Below are 26,091 nucleotides of genomic sequence, written 5' to 3'. Positions count from 1 at the left end.
TCTCTCTTTTTATCCATACCTGTTTGTACTGATGACTTTCTGCTAGTTTTCCTGTTTTTGATAAGACATTCTCTGCTGTTGTTTGTGACCTGAATTGAACCTTAATTGGTCTGGTCTTGTCTACATTGTATTTCCCAATTCTATATGTTCAATTTTTCCCCCTATTTCCTGTTCACTTTCTTGAAATATTCTTAGTACCCTGTTCACTCTTTTCTCCTCACTTTTGTAATCCTATTTGGATTATGTTTCTCTTCCATTCCTAACATAATTATACATTTCTTTTTATCTGCGAAGTCTCTTATTATGTTCTTCTCTCTCATCATTTTAATAACTGTGTCCTTAATGTGTTCCTTCATCTGTTGTTTCACTATATCTCTAAATTCAATTTTATTTTTCTGAACCTCTTTCCAAACCACTTACCTCTTTTTTATGGACTCTTTATTATTCTTCTTTAATTCCTCATTCTCATCCTTTACTTCTTTTAACTGTCTTTTTAATTCTTCTATTTCTTTATTTAGGTTTTGGTTCTCATTTAGTTCTTCCAATTTATCAACTCTGTGTAATCAGTGCAAGTTGACTGAACCTAACCTCCCACTGTTCATTCATTTTTGCTAGTTTTTCCTCTAGACTTGCTAATTGGGGGAGGTCATCTTCTCCCTCATTAAATCCATGGAAATAATTATCTTCACCTTTCATTGCACTGCTCTTATTTATTTCTAATTTTTACATTTTTACTCTTTGACTTCACCTTTATCGTCTGTGCACCTTTTGTTGACATCCTTCTGACTTCCGTTGCCCATTTGTCCCCTTCCTCATTTCCTTCCATTTTCCTCAGTAATCCTTCTCCTCCTTTTTCTTCACCTTCCCACTACACCATGAGCTTTCCCCCTTCCCTACTAATACAACCTAGGTATTCCCTCATTATTGAGATCCACAAAAATTGAAGTTTTTCCTGGAGTTCCAATCTTCACTGTCACTTCGACTGTCGCGTGCGCACGTGTGTGTGTGTATTTACCTAGTTGTATTTTACGGGAAGGGGAGCTATGCTCGTGGGGTCCCGTCTTCATTTCTCATTTTAGCTGTGAGGAAAGCTGTTCTTTTTCAAATCTCTTCTATAGCTGTCTTTTTTTATTTTCTTTCCATGTCCTCTTGTATTTCTGTCATCCCATTTTATCAGATTCTCTCTATCAGTAATTTCTATGCCTTTCATGATTCTGTAAATAGCTATCAAATCTCCTCTCTCTCTTCTTTGCTCTAGTGTGTGTGTGTGTGTGTTTGTTTACCTATACAAGAAATAAGCTACATTCATGGGGTCTCATCTTCCAAAACCAAGACGGATAAAGTAATTATGGTCCTTGTGTGTGTGTGTGTGTATGAACTATTTCACATGTACATATATTCACAGATTCAAAGAAGCAAACATGCACATAGGTATGTGTGTACATTTTTTGTACAGCTGTGATTTGTGGAGGTAGTAAAGCTATATTCCATTAGGCTTTGCAGTAGCTAAGTTGTAGTGTTCTTTAAGGTATAGTATTTTATTCTTGAAGCAGTAACTTGTGTTTGTATAGGGAAAAATGGCATAACTATACTATATGTATCTTGAAAGAAGCTACCCTTAATGAAATTCCTTTTATGGTGATTTGAATAGTGCTTTTAGCTTAACTTTGGAATTGCAGTTGGTTACTTTGTTGTCCATGTAGTTTTCTTTGCCTGTGATGGCTATTCACTTTAATTGAAAGAGTAACTCCTTTTGGTTTACAAGCTAGGTTTCACTTACCATATTTTATGGCATATAAGATGCACCCTATTTCAGCAGGGCATATGTAGGAGAAAAATCAGTGCATTTAAACATGTAATCTTCAAAGCAAGTTAGCAATACATTACAAAGTCTTACAAAAGCACTTCAAAAATGGCAAAAATACTCTACATGATAATAGTAATTAAACTCAGTTGATACCGATGAATATTGCCAATATTTTGTTGCAAGTTTTTCTTGCAGTAACAGTAGTAATAAAGTCCATTTCACTAATATATACAAATTTTTGTGCATGTTAGTGAGAAGGACTTTGATGATAATAATAATGTTGAATACTATTATTATTATCATTTACTATATGTAAACAATCAGTCATTCTTCTTTGGCCACTTTGTATGGTGGATATATTTGTGAATTTAATATGTTTCATAGGATTGTGCTTTACCATTATTTTTATTCAGTAATGTTTATTTCTTCTATACAGGTAATTTCAAGCTGGCTATTAATAGGAATGTGTTGTGACATATTTAGGTATGATTGATCAGCTGGTACTGGTGAATGTTGACATTATTTTGTTACAATAATTTTATTTTGCAGTAACAGTAATAATAAAGTCCTTCTCATTTATACAAAATTTTGTATGTATTAGTGAAAAGGGCTGTAATACTAATGATGATATTGAGTACATTTTTGTACCATTAATATTGTATAATTAGGCCAGGTAAAAGAGATTTTCCAGGGTGAGATTATAGCTTATGGTAGACATTGTCAGGGACAAATTAGTTTATAGGTGGCCTCAACTCCACATATAAGACACAAGGTAATTTCCAGCCAAATTTTCTGAAAAAAAGCATTGTGTATGCCATAAAATACAGTACCTTAATCTTTACCTAATTCTGAAAAAAAGTATCATATATGCCGTAAAATACAGTACCTTAATCTTTACCTGATTCTGAAGAGTTTTCTACTTTTGTTCTTATTTTTTTTAGCTAGTTATTGTTTATACATGACCTTTTCATTTCTGAAAGTCAACAAATTAGCTGGAAAAGAGACGAAAAAAAAAAAAATCCACATGGCAAACATATATAAAACTTAAGAATGAATATGTGAATATATGCAGGAAAGAAAAAAGAAACTATGAAAAAGATATTATAGACAAATATAAGGATCAACCTAAACTCTTTTACAGATATGTAAATGATAAAATAAAAGAGAAACACAAAATTGTAAAACTGTGTGAAGGAGATAAATAATATATATAGATTACACAGAAATGCAGAAGTTATGATCAGACATTGCAGTCTGTTTTTACAATTGAGACCTCACAAATTTGGAAAGATGGACAAGAAAGACCCCCTAAAATGAAAGAAATAAAGGTAACACAGAAAGAAATAAGAGACCAAATAAAAAACCTACATGTTAGGAAATCAATGGACTGGATGGAATTGCAAATTGGATACTGAGTGTATAGACAAACTGACGGACAAATTATACAAGATAATAGACTTTTCACCCAAAGAAGGAAAGGTACTGCAAGATTGGAAAGATGCAAACATAATACCAATATATAAAGGAGGAAACAAAGAAGATCCTACAAACTTCAGACCGGTATCCCTTACAAGCACAGTAGCAAAAATATGCGAAAAATTATTAGAAACAAATGGATCAAACACTTGGAAGAGAATAAAATATTAAACCCTAAACAATTTGGCTTTAGAAGTGGAAGATCGTGTACCACAAACTTAATAAGCTTTTACTCGAGATTAACTTAGATAATACAAGAAAGAGATGGCTGGAATACAAGGTAAGCTACTGGAATGGATGATGGATTTCTTAAGTGGGAGAAAAATGAGTGGTACTTAGAGACAAAAATTTGAAATGGGAAGATGTGATAAGTGGCATCCCGTAAGGCTCTGTTTTGGCTCCTTTTATGTTTGCCATATATATAAATGATATGGATGAGGGAGTAAAGTGTTACATGAACTTCTTTGCTGATGATGCCAAATTACTCAAGAGAGTAAGCACAGAAGAAGATTGCAGATCACCACAAGAAGACCTGGACAAGATATGGAAATGGAGTCAGAGGTATGAAATGAACTTTAACATTAAGAAATGTAGCATAATGGAATTTGGGAAAAGCAAAAACAGAATATCGGGTCATTATAAAATTGGTAACAAGAAAGTCAAAAAAGTTGATTCAGAAAGGGACCTGGGAGTGATTATCTCAAGTGACTTGACACCTAATAAACATGTCAATAAATTAGTTAGACAGACTTTTAAGTTAAGATCAATGAAAGTGGCCTCAAGTGACTTGACACTTTATAAACATGTCAATGAATTAATTAGAGAGACTTTTAAGTTAAGATCAATGAAAGTGGCCTTTGACTACATGGATGAAGAAATGGTAAAGAAAATAGTGGTTGCACTAATAAGACCTAAAATGGAGTATGCTGCAACACTATGGGTACCTAGCAAAAAAAAAAAAAAAAAAAAAAAAAAAAAAAAAAAAAAAAAAAAAAAAAAAAAAAAAAAAAAAAAAAAAAAAAAAAAAAAAAAAAATATATATATATATATATATATATATATATATATATAAAGAATTCAAAGAGTAGTGACAAAAATGGCACCTACACTATCAAATTTGACAAACGAACAAAGATTGGAGAAATTATATCTATCAACACTGGAACAGAAGTGATTTGTTGACCATTTACCGAATTATGAAAGGGATGGAAATTCTTGATAGAGATGACTTATTAAAATGGGACAGAAGAGAAACAAGAGGACATGAAAAGAAGCTAAAGAAGGACAGTTACAGAAGAGATTTGAAAAAAAATAGCTTCCCACATACAATTGATGTCTGGAACAAACTAAACAGAGAAACAGTGAGTGCCAAAGCTATACAAGATTTTAAAAATAAAATGGATGCAGATACGAAAACGGGTCACTATGAGCATAGCTCTCATCCCGTAAAATACAACTAGGTAAAATATATATACGGTATATCTCACCACAAGCCCTCCCCCCATATAAGGGGTTTGACCAACTCATAGCACATAGATTGCCAATAGGTAATAATGCTTTTTAATTAAATATGTAGTGTATGCTGGTATTCATTAAATATGTGAAGATTACAAAGTATACATGTCATATCTCAGGGCTCCATGTGCCGGTTTACAAAGAACCTTACCACTTTGTTAAATAGAATAACCAAGTGGCAGGCTGTTTCAGATTCCTTCCTAACCAATGTCATGTAGCTGTTTATGACAGGAATACTCATTTTGTATTATTGGTTACACCTCAGTCAATGTTGGTTGTGGGTTTGCATTCAATAAAAGATATACTTGTTTAAGTCTGAACTGATAGTTGATTAAATGAAATAATGAATTTTCTTATGGAAAATCTTAATCATAGCAGTGATTTATTTTTTATTTTTTATCATAGTGCTATATTTAGACTGAGTTTGGGATAAAATACCATATGCATCAAACCTACTGTATATGATATATACATAGAATAGTATATATTACAATCAGCTGATGAGCTAAAGCTCACAAAACTCTTCCTGGTAATGGTAATAGAATACCTATCTTTATATATGCCAGATAAAATGTTATTTTCATATCAGATTGGTTAGTGTCATGTGCTGAATACACTTGTGGCAAATCAGTGTTTAGTTTAAGATGATAAAAAGCAAGGGTATAGTATGACTATCACACTAAAACTCCAGTCTCAGGATGCATTAAGTATGGTAAAGATTTAAGCAGCACTTTTAGAATGGTGTTGTTGCTAATGTTGCATTTGTTACTAATGCTACTTCAACTGATGTCTTAAATTATTTCATAAAAAGGCTTTGAAACAGTGTAGTTGCTTTTGTAGAAGTAGTCTTGAGGGCTGACATACTTACAGCCTAATCAGCAAGAGGCTTAGTTTAAAATGAACTCCTTTGCTGCCTTCAACCCTTTCTGTATATATTTTTTGAGAAATTGTATTTATGTGATCACCTGTATACATTGTGTGTGTGTGTGTTTACCTAATTGTAGTATACAGGAAAGGAGCAATGCTCATGGGTCCTGTCTCTTACTCTCCAGTTTATCATACCTGTGTATGTATGTGTGTGCATGGGGGTGTAAACCTAATTGTAGTATATAGGAGATAAGTTAAGCTCATGGAATCCTGTTTCTTTTACTCCACCTACCTTGGGCTAAACTATCATGGAGGCTATTCCTGGAAATTATGTATCTATATGGAAAACTGTTCCTTGATTGTATGTGTGTGTCTGTGGAAATTTCTAGTTTCCTTTTTCTTATTTATTTACTTTTTTTTTTTTTTCAAAAGACTAAGTGAAAAGGAGTGCTTCCCACCTGTGCTTTTATTTTATTTTTACTCTCAGTTGGGAATAGTTCTTTTATAGCCCCGTAATGTTGACTTTAGAATAGCAAGACTTTAATAGCATTTATTACATGCTGCTTGTTAGTGTGAAGTCAGCAGAGGAGTTTTATTTAATGCTGGTGGAGTGTGTTGTTTTTCGTCAAACCAAGATAAAGATGTCCGCCTACAAAACAAAAAACTGAGGATTAGTTCAGCTCATTTTCTTTTTTGGATATTCAACCACTGACATGACGTGACTTTGACCTTGGACAGAACACCATCATGTGCGTAACTCTGTCAAGACTGCCTCCCTGTCCTCTTCTCTCTCCTGGCACGCAGGTGAGTTGTGACGTCAGACTGCATTTAATGTGATGACGTCACAGTCAGCACAGACTGGTCGCAGCACTTTGTTTTGTGTTATTCTGTAGTGGTCACTCTAAGATGCCAAGAGTTCAAAAGGCTAGCAAGGCTAAAGTTCTATTTTTCCCAAATCCCATATACACTGTACTGAAAGATTAGTTACTTTCCTATAGTATTTACCAGTCTATCCTTGGGTTATGTCCAGTTTCACCTTTTTTTTCATACATGATAATTCCTTTTATGCTTGTTAATAGTTCTATATCTGAGTATTTTTAAAATACATCATGATGACAGGCTTTCCTCTTTATCATCATCTGCCACTTGTCACTGTGCAAGTTGCAGAACAGTTTACTGATTTGTTTATCAGTGTATAACCATAGAAAGCATCAATCCCAGGATACCCTTAAGATACTACTTTTTGCCTATAATATTAATAATCAGATAATAGGGTTCTGTTGTGATGGTCAGTGAATCTTATATTAAGTTATATAGCAATATTTGTAGCCTAAGTTAACTATTGTATGGGACTTGTAACAATAAGTTCTTGTTAGACACCTAAGATGTACACTAATCAGTTCCATGGGAACTACCTATATATGAACATAGCCACAGTGCCTTAGGAACTCAGTCTGTATCATAGAGGCCCTTTATGTTGTCTTGTAGCTTCCTGCTGTAATCAAAAGACACACCAGCAGGCTTATGTTCTTATATTTCTTACTAAATCTTTCATATACAGCAGCTATTAAGACACTTCTCTTCACCTACCAACAGAAAAATCAATGGTCACTTGCCATACATTTTCTCCATAACTACAACTGACCAATTAATTTAAAATTACAATCTTCTCCTTGAATATACTCTGCCCTCAAACCTATAACAAACCAATAATATAGACCAAGGCAAGCTATCAGTCAGATTCACAAATGGTGATGTATACTTCATCATGGAGCCCCTTGCTACTGCCCACACAAATCACGCATTCTTTTCCTATGCCATTAGTGTGATGTAACAAGGCCTACCCAGCTGGGAGTGATCTTGTGCACCTTGATATTATATGCTGTGTTGTTTGTAATAATTTGTCATAATTAACTTGACATGGATGTTTCTGAATGGTTCTGAGAATGTATATTTCATTTTCACTTGTCCAAATTACATGACTCATTGATTTATATGTAACTACAGAAGTGTGCCATATGTAACTGCTAAATGTGAAGTCCAGATATTGGTGGAATTTGTACATGTTGTCATTGTGTAGTATAGCACAATGATTGACTATAGGGCAGATGTAATTGTGGTTTTATATTATGAAAGCAATGACACTCTTTGAATTGTCAGTGTAATACACACATTCACACACACACACACACCTTTCGTTGAATGGATGGCGAGAACTAGAGTTCTGAAGAAAAAGGAAAATCTACGTGGATCTCAACGTCCAGGAATTGCCTTATTGTATTTATAGGGAAGGGGAGAGCTCGTGGTATAGTGGGGGGGTGATAGGGAAGGAGAAAGGTAGGGATTATTGAGGGAAATGGAAGGAAATGAGGAAGAGGGGGACATGGTCCAGGAGGCCAGGCGTCTTGTAAACAAAAGGCGGGCTGATATCGTTGACTTTGGTGATGACGGGATCAACAAAAATGTAAAGATTAGAAGTATAGATAAGAGCAGCACAGTGGAAGGTGATGATAATAGTTTCCAGGGATTTAAAGAGGGTGGGGGGGATACCAACCTCCCCCAATTGGCAAGACTAGAGGAGAAATTTGATAAGATGACCGAGCATTGGGAAAACTGGTTCGGTAACGTAGCCAAAATTCCACAAAGAGTTGAAAGATTGGAAGAACTAGAGAAGGCGAACAAAAACTTAACTTTAGAAATAGAAGAATTAAAAAGACGGTTAAAAGAAGTTAAAGAAGAGGAATTAAAGAGGAATAATAAAGACAATAAAGAGGCCATAGCAAAGGAAGCACAGGGCTGGAAAAAAATCCAAGAAAACAGTAAAGTTGTATTTACTGACATAATTAAACATTAAATGAAAGAACTGAAGACTCAGTTATTAAAGTGATGAGACAGAAGGAGAATATAGTAAGAGACTTAGCAGAAAAAAAAAATGTATAATTATATTAGGAATGGAAGAGAAATTAAACCAAAATAGAACCACAAGAATTAAAGAGGAAAAAGAAAAAGTAAACAGTTTACTAGAATTAGTTCAGGAAGATGAACCTGAAATCATGAAACAAATTGAAGAGATGTTTAGGCTCGGAAAATATAGTACAGATAAGACCAGACCAATTAAGATTAAATTCAGGTCACAAACAAGAGTAGAGAATATCTTAGCAAAAACAGGGAAGCTAGCAGCAAGTGAACAATATAAAAAAGTATGGATAAAAAGAGAAATGAATAAAGAGGAAAGAGAGGAAGAAAAAATGAAAAGGCAAGAAGCTCAAGAAAAAAACGAGAACAGAACGGAGTCAGAAAAAGAAGAATTCTACTGGAGAGTAGTGAATATGAAATTGAGGAAATGGACCATAACAGAAACAAAAAAGAAACAGATAATACAATGGAAATAACAGAAAGTTAAGAGTGTCCTACACAAATATAGATGGATTAATAACAGGACTGAATGAACTGAACAAGTATCTGAAGGAAAAAGAACCGGACATAATGGGAATTGTAGAGACAAAATTAACCCCTTCCATACGGTGCCGCATACGTAGGCGGCATGAGGAGCAAGTGGATACGCGAGGCTGCCATATCGGCGTCTTGATTATATTTATTGTAGTTGCCCCTGCGTAATGACATACTCTCTCAACTGTCTTCATCACATTTTCTATGGTTATCGAAATTCACGGGTGAAAGAGAGAACGATTGATATAAGCGGTGACTATATTTTATGATGTGAGTATTATTACGACACATCATACGTCTGGCAGCTAATGCTGCCCGCGAGATTTTGAACCGTACTGAAGAGGTTAAAAGGTCCACTACCACCCAACAGCATAGGACACAATGTATATAATTATTGGATTAGAAACAGATAAAACAAGGGGGTGGAGTTATGTTCCTGACTAAGAAGAATATAAACATGAAGTGTGTCACATATGGAAGGAATAGAGTAGAGATGATTATGATGGAAGTAGAAGACAGAGATAAGAAGAGCAGAAAGTTTGTAATAAACTACGTGCCCCCAAAAACAGCCTCGTGGGAAGAGAGTGAACATAAAAGTATGTTAGAAGACACAAGAATAACATTAAACAAGATAATGGAAGATGGAGGAAGAATAGTTGTGATGGGTGACTTTAATTGCAAAGAAATCTGCTGGGAAGAGATGACCGTAAAGGGTTGAGAAGACTCATGGGGAAATGTTCTACTTGAGATGATTATTGACCACACAATGACACAATGGATTCAAGAGAACACTAGGTATATAAATGAAGAAGAACCATTGAGACTAGACCTAATAATCACATCAGAACCTGAAATAATGTAAAAGATAGAATACCAGGCACCAATAAGTAAAAGTAACCACATATTGATACACCTAGAACTAAATGAGAAAAAATACATGAAAAGAAATGAACAATATAGAAAAGGAAGATTGATGTATGAAAAAACAAATTTTGATAAAATAAGAATTCTTTCAAAATGAAAACTGGGAAAGAATACACAAAGAAGATACAACAGTAGAAGAGAAATGGAATATTTTGACAAAAATTTATAAAAAAGGAGTGGAAAAGTATGTCCCAAGACAAAAATAAGAAAAAGAATATGTAAAGTGCTGGTACAACAAAAGTTGTAGGGAGTTAAAAGACAAAAGAGACAAAGCTTGGACCAAATGGAAGAAACACAAAAGACCTGAAAAATGGAAAATATATACTCGTTGTAGAAATGAATATGTACAAGCATGCAGAGAGGAAAAGAGAAAATATCAAAAAGATGTCATAGAAAAATGTAAAGATCAACCAAAACTATTTTACAGATTTGTAAACAACAAACTGAAAAACAAACAAGATTTGGAGAAATTAAGACAAGGAGGAGTTGAATACACAGTGGAAATAGAAATGGCAGAAATTATGAACAAGCATTTTAAATCAGTGTTTACAAGAGAGAACATACAACCTGAAGAGATCGAATGGAAAGAGAAAGTCCCCCATGAAAGAAATAGAAGTAACAAAGAATGAAATAATGATACACTTGAGTAATCTTGATGTCAGAAAATTGCATGGACCAGATGAAATAGCAAACTGGATTTTGAAAGAATGCAGGAATGAACTGGCAGACAAAATACATAGCATAATACATAGTTCCTTGAAAGAAGGAAAAGTTCCAAAAGATTGGAAAAAAGCAAATATAGTACCTATAAAGGGGCAAATAAAGAAGACCCTAACAACTATAGACCAGTCTCTCTAACAAGTATAATAGCAAAAATTTGTGAAAGAATTATCAAAAGTAAATGAGTAAAATATTTAGAAAAAAACAGCATGCTAAATCCAAGGCAATTTGGATTCAGACAAGGATGATCATGCGTCACCAATTTAATATGTTTCTATTCAAGGCTAATAGATATAATACAAGAAAGAGATGGATGGGCTGATTGTGCATTTCTAGATCTAAAAAAAGCTTTTGACAAAGTACCACATAAGAAGTTGCTTAAGAAATTAGAAACTGAAGGAGGAATACAGGGCAAACTGCTTAAATGGATGGAAGACTTTTTGCAAGAAAGAAAAATGAGAGTAGTGATAAGAGCAAACACTCAAAATGGGATGAAGTAATAAGCGGTGTTCCACAAGGAACAGTTCTGGCCCCAATAATGTTTGCTATATATATTGATGATATGGATGAAGAAATTGAAAGTTATATGAACTTCTTTGCAGATGATGCAAAACTATTAAAAAAAGTGAACTCGGAAGAAGATTGTGAGTCACTACAGAGTGATCTAAATAAAGTATGGGAATGGAGTAGGAAGTGGGAGATGGAGTTCAACACTAAAAAGTGTAGTATAATGGAATTTGGAAAAAGCAAAAACAATAACAGGATCATATAAATTGGGAGAAGAAGGAATAAAAAAAGTAGAAAATGAGAAGGACCTGGGAGTCATTGTTATGAATAATATGTCACCTGAGAAACATATAAATAAGATTATTGGAGAAACTTATAATTTAATAAGAACAATCAAAGTGGCATTTACATACCTGGATGAAGAAATGGTGAAGAAAATTCTAATCACTCTGATAAGACCAAGATTGGAATATGCAGCAACGATGTGGTCACCAAATACAAAAAAAATGTATAAAGAAACTTGAAAGAATACAAAGAGCAATTACAAAATTGGCACCAACACTCTCAAAACTATCATATGAAGAAAGACTAGCAAAACTTGAACTACAGACACTAGAGCAAAGAAGAGAGAGAGGAGATTTGATAGCTATTTACAGAATCATGAAAGGCATAGAAATTATTGATACAGAGAATCTGATAAAATGGGATGATAGAAATACAAGAGGACACGGAAAGAAAATCAAGAAAGACAGCTATAGAAGAGATGTGAAAAAGAACAGCTTTCCTTACAGAGTAATAGACAGTTGGAACAAGTTAGATGAGAAAGTGGTGTGTGCAAAAACAATACATGAATTTAAAAATAGTTTAGATAATATGAGATATGAAGACGGGACACCACGAGCATAGCTCCCCATCCCGTAAAATACAACTAGGTAAATACACACACACACACACATGTTGCAACAAATTACTGCACGTTGCTGTTCGTTTGCAATTCACGATTGTGCTGCCTATAATTCACTTACAATAATATATATACTGTATGTGTGTGTGTGTGTACACTAGGGAATTTTTAGGTACATATAATTTTTATAATCCGCTCTGGCAATACTGTTACACCAACGCTCACTCGCTCAATTTAACGGAAAATTCAATTTAGCGGACTGGACCTTGGCTGAATTAGTTCGTTAAATCGGGCTTCTACTGTACATACAGGTACTCCTCGTTTAACGACAACTCGGAGTAACGACGGGCTTTATGCGTCGTTTAACGTAAATCTCCCGAAGTTACGACGTCGTGTACGATAATTAAGTTGGCTGAGGCAAATTTGTATGATGTTATAAATGAACTTGTACGGTGGATATTAGCTGTGAGGTAAAGTGTTCTGAAGCTTAGGTCTACATTACCATTCTGCAAGCTGCAAAAACTACCTGGGGTACAGTGTATACCGGTAGTGGTAAATTTTTAGTTTCGACCATGGGCGCAATATAACAATAGAAAATTAATTATTAATTTTGTAAATTATAATGTATCAACGTAATATGCAATTTTGTGAGCGGAAATGAAAAAAAAAATGCTAAAACAGATTTCGTAAGTAACGAAGTCATGTCGGACGAATGGTACACCATGTTTGTTATGATACATGCCGATGTCGAAGAAATGAAAGGATGATAAATTAATTCGTCTAACCTAAACTAAACTAACCTAACCTGTGTTTAATAAATCATTACCTGCAAATCAAATGTCATCCGGTTCGTCTTCGTTGTCGTCGTCATGAGAGACGTTGGCAGACGACAAGATGGCATCCCGAGCCTATGCTAGCGACTTCGTTCATTAGCATATTTTCTTGTAGCAAGGTATTTTTTACTTTCATTTCCGCCCACAAAATTGCATATTACGTTGATACATTTTAATTTACAAAATTGATAATTAATTTTCTATTGCTATATTGTGCCCATGGTCAAAACTAAAAAAAATACCCCGGTATTCAATATGTAATGTCAGCATACACGGATTTGGTCATATACGGTAATTTTAGGAACCTAACCACCATAAATAAACAGAAAATAAAGCTTTAATGTACTGTATAAAAGAGGGAAAATACACGAAAATAAAGATACATGTATTGCTGGACATTGTACATACAGTACATGTACATATATGTATACACTTTTGCTTAATGACCAATTCAGTTAACGACGGCGCGCTGGTCCCAATTGTCGTCGTTAAACGAGGAGTACCTGTATATACATATATAAATATATATATATATATATATATATATATAGAGAGAGAGAGAGGACCTTAAGGAGAAACATCTGGAGGAGGAGCAGGTGATGGACCGAAGCAGGTGGAAACGACTAGCGAGGAACGGCGACCCCATATGAAAACGGGAAATGTCAACAGGAAAAGAAGAAAGAATATATGTATATATATATATATATATATATATATATGAGAATCCTACAACTTGCTAAGATCAATAAAAGTGCCATTTACATATTTGGATGAAGAAATGTTTAGAAAAATATTGGTCACACTGATAATGCTTAGACTAGAATATGCAGTGACTTTGTGGTCACCCATTACCAAAAAGAATATAAAGAAAATAGAAAGAATCCAGAGAGCAGCAACAAAAATGGCACCTGCACTTGCAAACTTGTCATGTGAGGAGAGATTGGCTAAACTGGAGTTACTGACTCTGGAGCAAAGAAGAGAAAGAGGTGATCTACTGACCATCTACAGAATCATGAAAGGCACAGAAATACTTGATAGAGAGGACTTGTTAAATTGGGACAAGAGAAGCACAAGAGGACATGGGCAAAAAAAAAAAGCTACAGAAGAGATATAAAGAAAAACAGTTTTCCCCATAGGGTGGTGGACACTTGGAACAAACTGGACAATGAAATAGTGTGCACAAAAACTATTCATGAGTTTAAGGGCAAACTAGACGCTGCGAGATACAAAGGTGGGACACGACAAGCGTAGCTCCCCTTCCCGCAAAATACAACTAGGTAAATATATATACATTTATACACACACACACACATTATATATATATATATATATATATATATATATATATATACATATACCTATATATATATATATATGTATATATACATATACATACCTATATATATATACATATACATACCTATATATATATAATATATATATATATATATATATACATATACATCTATTGATGGCTTAGAATAAAAGTGCATTGTAGTTGTTAAAATGTATCTATAATCACTGAGACCCATTCAGTGTTGTACATATATATATAATATATATATATATAGATTACACACACATATATATATATATATTACACTCATGCTCCATACAAACACCCCATGCACACTCAACTATTTCATACATAATTAAAAAATCAATTTAACAACCCACACACATATCTCAGGACATTATAGATGAAGGATCACCATTGTACTGCTCAAGTGGGAAACGATGCAGTAAGGTCCAACAGTTGGTTTACCCTCACTGTTTCATTGTTGGTGACCATCCCCCTCTCTTCATCCACTCAAAATAGTGATAGATGGAACAATACCAGTACCATATGTCTCTCTGATTTTCCTTTCTTTATTTCTAAGTAATATATCAGTGATTCACTCAAAAATGGTGAAATTTTTGTCAGACTGATATAACACAACAACAAAACTATATATATATATATATTGTGAATGTAAATGTCCATAATTTATGTACACTAAGCTCTCTATATATCAAACTAATTGGGGGAAGGCTTGGTCATTATAGCTGAATGTATATACTGCATGTACACATGTATTTAAATTTTCTATGTGACTGCTATCCCTATACCTTGGAAGGCATATGCCAACCTTGTATATCTTTATGTCAAATGAATGATCTCTAAGTCTCACTAGGGTTGATATCACCAAAATTTGGTGTAACAAGGTTCTGTATATCAGGGTTTTACTGTATATACATATATGTGTACATGTGTGTGTGTACTATATATATATATATATATGTATCTATTATATATATATATATATATATATTATATATATATATAATATATCTATTATATATATTATATCATATATATATATATATATCTTATATATATATATATATATTTAAAAGCGCTTTCTTCCTCATTAGGGAGATGGGTGAGTCAAAGCATATATCCACTTTGTACACATTAAAAATCCATATCATCACCAAATACCTAACTGTTTATATGGAATTTGAACATAATAAGAAATTATCTAATTGTCTGAAGGATTTGTATGTTTGTGAAAAGAAGTGGTAATGGCTGAAGCAGCTATGAGCACCCTCCTATGAAGTAAGACAAGCCCTAGCTGCTGAGTATTGTATATGTTTGTATATATTTTTTCTTTTTTTTCACTAATGACATTTTCCTCATTTACAATCACCACAATTCTTATGGAAGAAGAGTGGATAGAATCACTCTCCTCCCTGCTCTGAATTTTTGGGAAAATCCAGCAATGTAATTATACTTGAGGATCTGTGCTGCCTTTGAACACTATTCTCACTCAATGAGCTTGAGTTTGGCCTCAATCAGTCACCCTGCCTACTTACAATCCCCAGTTCTTTGTTGCCACATTGCTAGTGCCCCCTTTGTATCTACATAATTAATGTATACACTGCATATGTTCTCAACTCTGGACTCTTTCCCTCCACTATCTATACAAATTAAGCAAAAGTTACAGCTCTTATGAGTATGAGTATCTTTTTGCCATACTGACAATTCTTGGCACAGGTATATACAGATATAGTTATTTGGAAATTAAGTTTCTTCAGGGTAAGGTGAGGAGCATACACCTGGCAGTACCTAGCTGAGGTCAAAGTTGTCATCTTTGCTCTATGTGCTCAGATGATACATCATGTGACAGTCACTGATATCTATTAGGGACTGAAGCTAATCCTCCATAGTCATGAGGTAAGATTGAACCTCAACACCATGTAGTGTATATTTGTACAGTAAATACATACATGCATATATATATATATATAAAATTTTCATGTGCAACACATTTCCTCATGAAGGGAACTCCCAACCCTATCATCATTAACAAATTCATAAATCCCCCAAAAAATAGAAAGAGGAAAAAGGTTGGGTGGGGCCAATTTTCTCATTCCTCTTAAAAGGAATACACAAAAACCTAAGGGTTATCTTCTCACATATTTCTTCTGAAACTCCCGCTTTCTCCCCTTTCATTCATCCATCATATACTAACACATCTATTTCAATTCCTCTCTCTTCACTCTCATAGCAGCAGTTTATGAGTACATGTGATATTTTTGACAACTTTAAAATGGGATATAAGTAATTATTTCTATTAGCCACTTAATGTATCCTCATACATCTAAGATTTATTATATGTATATACTTTTTTGCCAGTGTATATCTGTTGTATGTGCATACGCATATTCATCAACTTGTACATTACAAGGTAAAGTAGTAGCCCATTTGCCAATGCTGATTCATGATAATATGAAATCACACACATTTTGATCACACCGCTTCAGCTGGTATCACTTATATTATCACCATTGAATATGTATATAGGTCCTATGTACTGTATGCATTACATCTAAATACTAATACCATTTGAATTAATCTCAAAAGGGTCATTTTATTGTTGCCAAGGGTAGAGCAAGGTGCTGAGCAATTGCTACAAGTTGCTTTCCCTTTCTACTAACCAATATCAAAAGATGATTTCTACCTTGTGCTAGATAGCATGGGATCTTTGGAACATTACTCTTCAAATAACATAGTTTATTCAGTAAACTCATCTGTAGATATTAGTGTACCAGAAGTTACAAAGGAAGAAGTAGCATTTGCTGTAAAAAAAAAATATGACATACATATACCAATAGCTTTTTCCCCCTCACAAGGGAGGTAGCCAAATATCAAAGGCATAAAATCCACTACCACCCATTCCATCCCCACATACTCCACTCCCATTCACCCCCCGTCCCTCCCAAATATCTTGGCTCCTACTGGGTCAAAAGCAATGTAGCAAGACACAGCACATCAACAGCAAGACCACTTCATCTAATTGGCAACCCCTCTCTCTCTCCATCCCCTAATGCAGAAAAGGAGAAGACGGGGAGAAATCCCTTTGGGCTGCATCAAAATATCATTCAAGCATACTCCCCCCCCCCCACACCTCCCATCCACTTCCTTCCATACATCACATCATCATCCATACACAACCATTCTCCACTCACCCCTATCTTCTGCCTTCTCCCTTCCTTACTCAACGGACATTCTCCTCTCCCAAGGCCCCATTTACCCCATCTATCCATCTCATCCTTGGTTGCCCCCTCATGTTCACTCCTTGCACCTCAGCCTTCCACACCTCTTTTACTAACCCAATCCGTACCATCCATAGAAATAATGCATCAAGATCAATGAAATTTTCCCCACAAAACAGTTTATGTCCCATTAGAACACAAATGAAACTGTTTTGTGTTTCAAGAATTGTGTTTCGAGTTATGAGGTGGGACTTTAAAGTCCCAATAAATTTCCGAGGGTCCATCCTTACACATTTATCTTTGAAACTACTCAAATTCAATACACGAAATCAGCAATATCCATGACAATATATTGTACACATTGACATTTACTTGTTGTGGAACTCCCAGAAGCAGTCTACATGGATTGACACATTGCATTTGGGGCAGTAGTAGATAGATCTGTTGTCGCCTGGGCGTTTGTCCTCTGTACACTTTTTGCACCTCCCCCTGTGCCCTGGCATGTGTTTTTTGATGCAGTGGCCTTGGTTATCATACCGCACATCATTGATGGGTTTCCTTAAAATTCTTTAGTTTTTTGGACTGTGGCGCAGACACCGACATCTGCACTGGGATGGTGGATGAATGCTTGCCGTGGCATTTGATGAGCCCTTCCACCAGATCCCTCACAAAGTTGAGGTAGTTGTGCTCATGCTTGTTGAAAGCAATCCCATGAGTCTTGAGGGCCATGTTTCTTAGGCACCAGGCATTTACGGCTGCCACATTCATTGACCAGGGAACAAAAGCGAACCACCATTTCTTCCTTTTGATTGTGGATCTGTAAAGAGCCACCATCCCATCCAGCAGGTCTACTCCTCCCATGCTCTCATTGTATTTGGCTATGAGATTGGGTCTGTTGATGAAGATGTGTCCTCCAGTCACATTGTGGATGTTGCTGGCTACATAAACAGCTTTGTTGTCTCTCCAAACTGAACACACCTGGTCCCTCATACATACAGACTTTGAGGTGCCCCACTTCATCTTCAGTTTTAGCATCAGGTAGGGGCACATGATGCAGTCTGTTCTTGCAGACAGTCCCTGTCCCACCGATGCCAAGATCGGATAACTTTTGCAGCAGAGGGAAGGAGGTGAACAAGTTGTCGAAGTATATCGCAGAGCCAGGTTGCACACCAGACTTTTCGACTAAGCTCATCACGACATTAGGACCTTGCCCTAGCCCAAAGTCTGTGATGTCAGTATCAGCCCCACAATAGGGCTCGAAGTACAGACCCATACCTTTGGCCGAACAGATGGTCCATACCTTGAAGCCATACCTGAAAAGAGAATTTGATAACATTATACAATATGATTATTTAATATATATAAAACACTATACAAGTGTATTTTCGAAATGAATGTCTGTGATATTGCAAAAAAATATGAATGTGAAAATTCGATCACACCTGATTGGCTTGCCCCTGATGTACTGCTTTGTGTTGTGGCGACCAAAGTAAGGTATCATGGACTCATCAACAGAAAAGGAGTCAATGAAGCTGCTGTACTTGGAGGCCTGTTTGTTGAGGTTCTGGAAGATTGGCCAGACTTTGAAGTATTTGTCATTGTTAGACTGGCCATTATCGGCATAGTGAAGGCAACTGAGAATGCCTTCAAACTTGCTCTTGCTGATGTTTTCAGCTACAATCTTGTTGTACACATCATCCCTCTGCTCCCAGTAGAGGTGGCAGGAGGGTAAATTGTTGTATCCAGAGAGCAGCATGACACCCTCAACCACACGCAAGCTGTCCACAGTCACTTCCGCTTGCCATTTGGCCCACGACTTGTTCTTATGTTGCTCGGCATATAGCCTAGACTGATCAACATCCTGCTCCAGGAATTCGTCGGGCATCATCTCCTTGTAAAACTGCAGTGGGGAGCCAATATTCATGCTTTGCAGGTGCTGTCAGTTGGAATAATTTTCATCAAATATGAATTCTGGAATTTCCTTGCCAACTTTCCCCTCATCCTGCTCTGACCAACCATCAGGATCAGCCTGGGGGGCAGCTTTTGTGGTTTGGCCTCCACAGAATCGAACACCATGGACACCACTTGTTGCACGTGCAGCTTTACTTCCACAAGTAGGTGGAGTAGTTGGTTCTCCAGCTCCTCTTGGTCCCCTACTATGACGTCTTGGAGGCCGGTCAGTTGGGCCCTCAAAGGCTTTGTCCTTGTTCTCATCATCACTTCCTTTGTCTTCACTCAGCTACCTTTGGTCTTCTGTGCCTGAACCTGTGCCAAGACTGGTGCTATCTTCATCATCTTCATCATCCTCGTTGAGTCCTCTCATGCCGATAATCTGTGGATTCTTGGTGGCTCTTATGCCCACCTCAGCAGGGGCAAGCAGAACACGACGAGGTAAGATTTCTGGGTTTACTGGCTGAACATTTTCATCTTCATCGTGCTCATCGTCGTCACAGCCAGTGTCACCCTTCTGGTCAATGGGTGGTTGCAGGTAGACTCGGTACTCTCCTGTGTTCTTTTCCTCCAAAATATCATCGTCTTCATCAAGTGTTTCCAGCAGTTCCAAAATTTCATTAGTAGTGAGATTTTTTGACCTGAAACAACAAAAATATGTGTAAATTTCAAAAATAAAAAACAAACATCTAAGCCCTCGGAAATTTACCGAGACTTTTAAGTCCCAAGAATTTCAAATGTAAATTTTGGCCACTGTGATAAATTTTTCTTCAATTTTTTTTTTTATATATCTGATCCTGATGCAATAGCCTAAAAATCCTTTAAAAAAGTTTTAAATTATATTGACTGGTATTTTAGAAAACTAACCTTTTTAGTCTCTTCACAAATTCCTTTGATTTTTCAGACATTCCAAAGAGCAGTGTATAGCTTTATGATGTCAGTTCTGACTGGGAAGCTAAAAATAATTAGTTTAGACCTTTCTCTTTCCAAATCCAAAAACAATATTGCTGGGAAAGTAAAAAAATATATATAAATATCATTATTGTAAAAAGTGGGACTTTAAAGTCCCTGTGCTACAAAATCTTTCTTCACTCATTCTTTCCATGTGTCCAAAACATCCCAATACTCTTTCATCAACCCTATCTCCCAACTCCCTTTCCACCCCCGCTCTCCTCCTCACCTCTTTATTTCTCACTCTATCCACCCTAGTAACCCCTACCATTTCAGACACATTCAAACTCCTTCTCTCTTATGTTCCATGTTTCTACCCCATACAGTGCTGTCAGCACAATCACTCCTTCATGGTAATTATGGGGGACTTCAATTGCAAAGAAATTTGTTGGGAGAACATGACAGTGAGAGTAGAAGACTTGTGGGGTAATGTACTACTGGACATGACCATGGAATATACAATGACTCAGTGGGTCAGTGAAAATACCAGATACAGAAATAACGAGGAGCCATCGAAATTAGATTTGATATTTACAACAGAACCTGAAATTGTGGATAAAATCCAATACAAGACACCAATTGGAAAGAGTGACCATATACTCATTGAGACTGAACTAAAGGAAGAAATATACATGGAGAGAAATGAAAAGCATAGGAAAGGAAGATTGATGTACAACAAAACGGACTTTGCAAAACTAAAGAAATTCTTCCAGAATGCAAACTGGGAAAAATTTTACATGGAAGAGACAAAAGTGGAAGAGAAATGGGATATCTTGATGGATAATTACAATGAAGGGGTGAATAGGCATGTACCAAGACAGAAGCTAGAGAGAGTGTACATTAAATGCTGGTTCAACAAAAGATGCAGTGAGGTAAAAGATAGAAGGGACAGAGCTTGGAAAAGATGGAGAAAAGATAAAAAACCTGGAAAATGGCAAGTTAAACTATAGAAATGAGTATGTTAAAGTGAGAAGAGAGGAAAAAAGGAACCATGAAAAGGATATTATAGATAAATGCAAAGAGCAATTCAAGCTATTCTATCCATATGTGAATGGTAAACTTAAAAACAAAACAGGAAATGGTGAAACTTTACCAATGGAATATAGAATACACAGAAAAATTAGAAATGGCCGAAGTCATGAATAATCACTTCAAATCTGTCTTCACTAGAGAGAAAGCACAATATTGGGACGAAGGAAATGAAAGGCGATCTCTCCCATGAGCGAGATAACAATAACATAAAAAGAAATAATGGAACATCTATCAAACCTTGACGTCAGGAAATCACATGGCCTGGATGGAATTGGAAATTTAATTCTAAAAAAATGCAAAAAAGAACTAACGGACAAAATACATAACATAATAAGTTGCTCACTTAAAGAAGGAAAAATACCAAAAGACTGGAAAAATGCTAACATTGTACCAATATATAAAGGAGGAAACAAGGAGGAACCAATTAACTACAGGCCAGTCACACTAACAATCACTATAGCCAAAATTTGTGAGATCATCAAGAATAGATGGGTAAAATACCTGGAAGACAACAATATAATAAACCCAAGACAATCTGGGTTCAAACAAGGAAGATCATGTACCACAAACTTAATATGTTTCTACTCAAGATTAATAGACATAGTTTCCTGGACTTACAAAAAGATTTTGACATAGTACCACACGAAAAATTATTTAAAAAAAACAAACTGGAACACATAGGAGGGATACAAGGGAACCTACTAAAATGGATGGAGGACTTCCTGATTGGTAGAAAGATGAGAGTAGTGCTCAGAAAAATATGTTGGAAGGAGGTGATTAGTGGAGTACCGCGAGGATCTGTATTGGCTCCACTAATGTTTGCTATTTATGTGAATGACATGGATGATGATGTGAAATGTTACATCAGCTTCTTTGCAGATGATGCCAAACTGTTAAGGAAAGTAAAAACTGAAAAGGATTGCGAATCACTGCAGGAAGACCTGAATAATGTATGGAACTGGAGCAAGAAATGGGAAGTGGACTTCAATATTAACAAGTATAACATAATGGAGTTTGGAAAAAGCAAAAATAGAACATCAGGACAATATCAAATTGAAACCTAGGAGGTAAAGGAGGAGAGATCTGAAAAAGATTTGGATGTAATTATCTCAAACGACTTGTCCTATGATAAACAGATAAACAAAATTGTCAGAGAATCCTACAACTTGCTGAGATATAAAAAAGTGGCATTTACATATTTGGACGAAGAAATGATTAAAAAATATTGGTCACACTGTTAAGGCCTAGACTAGAATATGCGGCAACATTGTGGTCACCTAGTACCAAAACGAATATAAAGAAAATAGAGAGAATCAAGAGAGCAGCCACAAAAATTGCACCTGCACTTGCAAACTTGTCATGTGAGGAGAGATTGGCTAAACTGGAGTTACCGACTCTGGAGCAAAGAAGAGAGAGAGGTGACCTACTGACCATCTACAGAATTATGAAGGGCACAGAAATACTCAATATAGAGGACTTGTTAAACTGGGACAAGAGAAGCACGAGAGGACATGGAAAGAAAATAAAAAAACATAGCTATAGAAGAAATCTGAAGAAAAACAGTTTTCCACATGGAGTGGTAGACACTTGGAACAAACTGGACAATGAAATAGTGTATGCAAAAACCGTTCATGAGTTTAAGAGCAAACTAGACACTGCGAGGTACAAAGGCGGGACACCACAAGCGTAGCTCCCCTTCCCGCAAAATACAACTAGGTAAATAGAATCTCCTCTTAGCATCCATTCTCAAATGTCTATTTCTCATTACACTTTTTAATCAACCACTTCTACTCTTCCCTTTCCTACCACATTCACACCAAAGTATCTAAAGCTATCCACTTCCTCCAGTCTCTCTCCCTTAATCATCACTTCCAATTTACTGCCACATTCTCCCCTTGTACATTTCATCACCTTTTACCTACGTTTATGCTCAACTTCCTTCTTTCGCACACCTTCCCAAACTCTGTCACTAGCTTCTTTAATCCCTCTGATTCAGCCACAAGCAGTGTTGTCAGCAAACAACAACTGGCTGATCTCCCATTTTTCTCCATTTTCTTTAACCATCTCCAATCACCGGCCCATTACCTCTCGCACCACCCCATCCATATATAAATTGAACAACCAAGGCAACATAACACATCCTTGGTGAAGTCCCACCTTTACCTGGAGAAGATGGCATTAATAGATCTTCTGAAAGATGGAGGGAAAGGTGTTTATTTTAAATTAGCTCAGTTTAATACCCACTGTTTATGTCAGGAAAGTATTCCTGAATCATGGTGCAATACTATAGTGATTTCATGCTAAGGGAGACCAGAAAGACCCTAGTAACTGCTGACCAATTAGCTTGTTATCAAATATGTGTATATATATATATATATATATATATATATATATATATATATATATGTTGAGACATTCTGACAGGTTGATGTAAGCGGAATAGGAAACACAGGAGTCTTAGTCTTGAGTTTATTCCTGACTAGTTTCGCAGGTATGCTTTGAAAAAGCATACCTGCGAAACTAGTCAGGAATAAACTCAAGACTAAGACTCCTGTGTTTCCTATTCCGCTTACATCATATATATATATATATATATATATATATATATATATATATATATATATATATATATATATATATATATATATATATACATATATATTTATATTTAAAGTATTTTCCAAGATCCTTTCAAATAGACTAGGAAAAGTTTTAGATGGAAACCAACCAAGAGAACAGGCAAAACAACACCCAAAGACCTATATTACACACAGATGCTCTCTTCTCTTCCTCCACAACCACCAAATACCAGCCTCCGGAAACATATTCATAATCATATCACTCACCGCTCCATTAACACACTGAAAGACAGCACACTGCTGCATGCCAGACCCCCTGATATCCACCCTTCTGAATCCTCTCTCCCATGAAAGGACAGAGTCCACCTGGCCAGACTGCGGTGTGGCCACCACCCAGCACTTCTAAGCTACCAGAAAAGGCTGGATGACCGGATTGTGAACAGCTGCCCGGGATGTAACACTTCACCCCATACCATACAACACATAATGGAAGACTGCATCATACACAATCATGCACGCAAACAACACAACATACACTCTATAAAGGATTTGTGGGAAAACCCAGTTTCGGCTGTGGCATTCCTTGGGGAGACGGGACTGTTCAGACAGACAGTCTAGGGAACGACAACAACAACAACAACAACAGGCAGGCTTTAGGAGTGGATGTTTGACTCTAGTCTAGACCATTTATAGGCAATGAATCAACTTATTGAGAAAACAACAGAATACAATACACCTCTTTGTTTATTTTTAGTAGGTTATGAGAAGGCCTTTGACTTGGTAGAACAAATAGTAATACTAAACTTGCTATGCAAACAGGTGCAAATTATTACATTGTAAGCATTAGAAAAGATTTTTAAAAAGTACTGCTGTAATATGACTACATAAAGATACAGAAAAATAAAGATCAAGAAAGCAATACAGTAAGGCAATATAATTTCTCTCAAACTATTTACAGCTTGCCAGGAAGAGGTTTTCAGAAGGTTGAGTTGGGAAGAGAAAAGTTGTAAGATTAATAGAAAATATTTTAATCACCTATGATTTGCAGATGACATTCATATTTAACCCCTTGAATACAAGTCAAATATTTGTGCACACATTAGCTGCCTGACATACGATGATGCATCAAAATATGTGCATTACAAAATATAAAGTAACAGCTGTTTACTTGTTCTCTTTCACCCAGAATGTTTGTAACCTCATATACTCACTTGCACCTCATGATGCCTATGTAAGCATCATCATATTCAAAGGGTTAAGAAACAGCAGAAGACTTGTATGATATGCTGAGTGATCTGAACAAGGAAAGCCTCAAAGTGAGATCAAGATAAGAGTAAAAACAAAGTAATGTTCAACAAGAAATTTTAAAATAAAGATATTTTGAATTATGGTTAGGGTCCTGAAGAAGTTGAAGAGAATAATTATTTAGGCCAAGTGGTAAAAGTGACCAAAGACCTTGATTATGAAATAAAAAGGAATATTACAAATGGTTGGAAAATGTTAAAGATTATGAGATGCTGTGTACCTCTGTTTGAAATGCAAGGTTTACAATCAATGTATAATAATAATGCCAGCCATAATATACAGATGTGAGGCTTGGAAAATTATGAGGGCAAGACAGATCTAAGAAGAATACAGAGGAGAATGGAGAGATTAATGGTGGGAACTACAGTGAAAGACAGAAAGAGGGCAAGTTGGGACTGAGAGCAGACTGGAGCGAGATTTAGTGGAGGTGCCAAGATAGGATGGTGGAGGAGAGTGGAATATATGGGAAATGAAATGGGTGGGAGTAATTTTTATGCCATTTTCTTTTTGGCTACCCCCCGTGTAAGGGGAAAAGGCCTATGGTATACGCAAGGTCTAAATATACAGGTCAGACCGTTTACATTCTTCTGCGCAGCTTCTGACGTCATTTGGCTGAGTCCATTTTCTCTTTGTGATACACTGAAGAAAACTGTGAAACGCCAAGGAAGACAGGAACTATAATATTTTATATATATATTATATATCATATATATTATATATTCACATATATAG

At 35.8% G+C, this 26,091-nt stretch overlaps 2 protein-coding genes across 10 annotated transcripts in view; one reads left to right on the top strand and one right to left on the bottom strand.

The window, feature by feature from the left end:
• Positions 1 to 26,091, top strand: part of LOC143038551 (calcium/calmodulin-dependent protein kinase type II alpha chain-like) — a 267,801-nt gene that overhangs the window by 151,208 nt on the left and 90,502 nt on the right. For 6 of the 9 annotated variants that reach the window (XM_076207890.1, XM_076207894.1, XM_076207891.1 and 3 more), the window contains one exon: positions 6,404 to 6,469. The exons of the other annotated variants lie outside the window; for them this stretch is intronic. In XM_076207890.1, coding sequence (XP_076064005.1) covers positions 6,404 to 6,469 — 66 coding nt within the window. The remainder of the gene's footprint in view (positions 1 to 6,403; positions 6,470 to 26,091) is intronic. 9 annotated transcript variants of the gene reach the window in all.
• On the bottom strand, positions 19,782 to 23,810 carry LOC143038552 (uncharacterized). The gene is made up of 2 exons (XM_076207898.1): positions 20,360 to 23,810; positions 19,782 to 20,133 (listed from the first exon to the last, which is right to left on the bottom strand). Exons 1-2 carry the CDS (start codon positions 20,398 to 20,400, stop codon positions 19,782 to 19,784), a joined length of 393 nt encoding a protein of 130 aa, XP_076064013.1. The 5' UTR covers positions 20,401 to 23,810.

Source organism: Oratosquilla oratoria, chromosome 24, assembly GCF_046742065.1.
Source record: "Oratosquilla oratoria isolate Oo_2021 chromosome 24, ASM4674206v1, whole genome shotgun sequence".
Lineage (NCBI taxonomy): Eukaryota > Metazoa > Arthropoda > Malacostraca > Stomatopoda > Squillidae > Oratosquilla > Oratosquilla oratoria.
The sequence above is the reverse complement of the archived record's forward strand: the minus strand, read 5'-3'. Positions and strand labels throughout refer to the sequence as shown.

What these genes read in the sequence shown, in the direction of transcription:
- LOC143038552 (XM_076207898.1), bottom strand. Translation starts at nt 20,400, where the DNA reads ATGTCTGAAAAATCAAAGGAATTTGTGAAGAGACTAAAAAG. An exon ending in TTTGTGAAGAGACTAAAAAG is followed by an intron (nt 20,134 to 20,359) that starts GTTAGTTTTCTA and finishes TTGTTGTTTCAG; the next exon opens with GTCAAAAAATCTCACTACTA.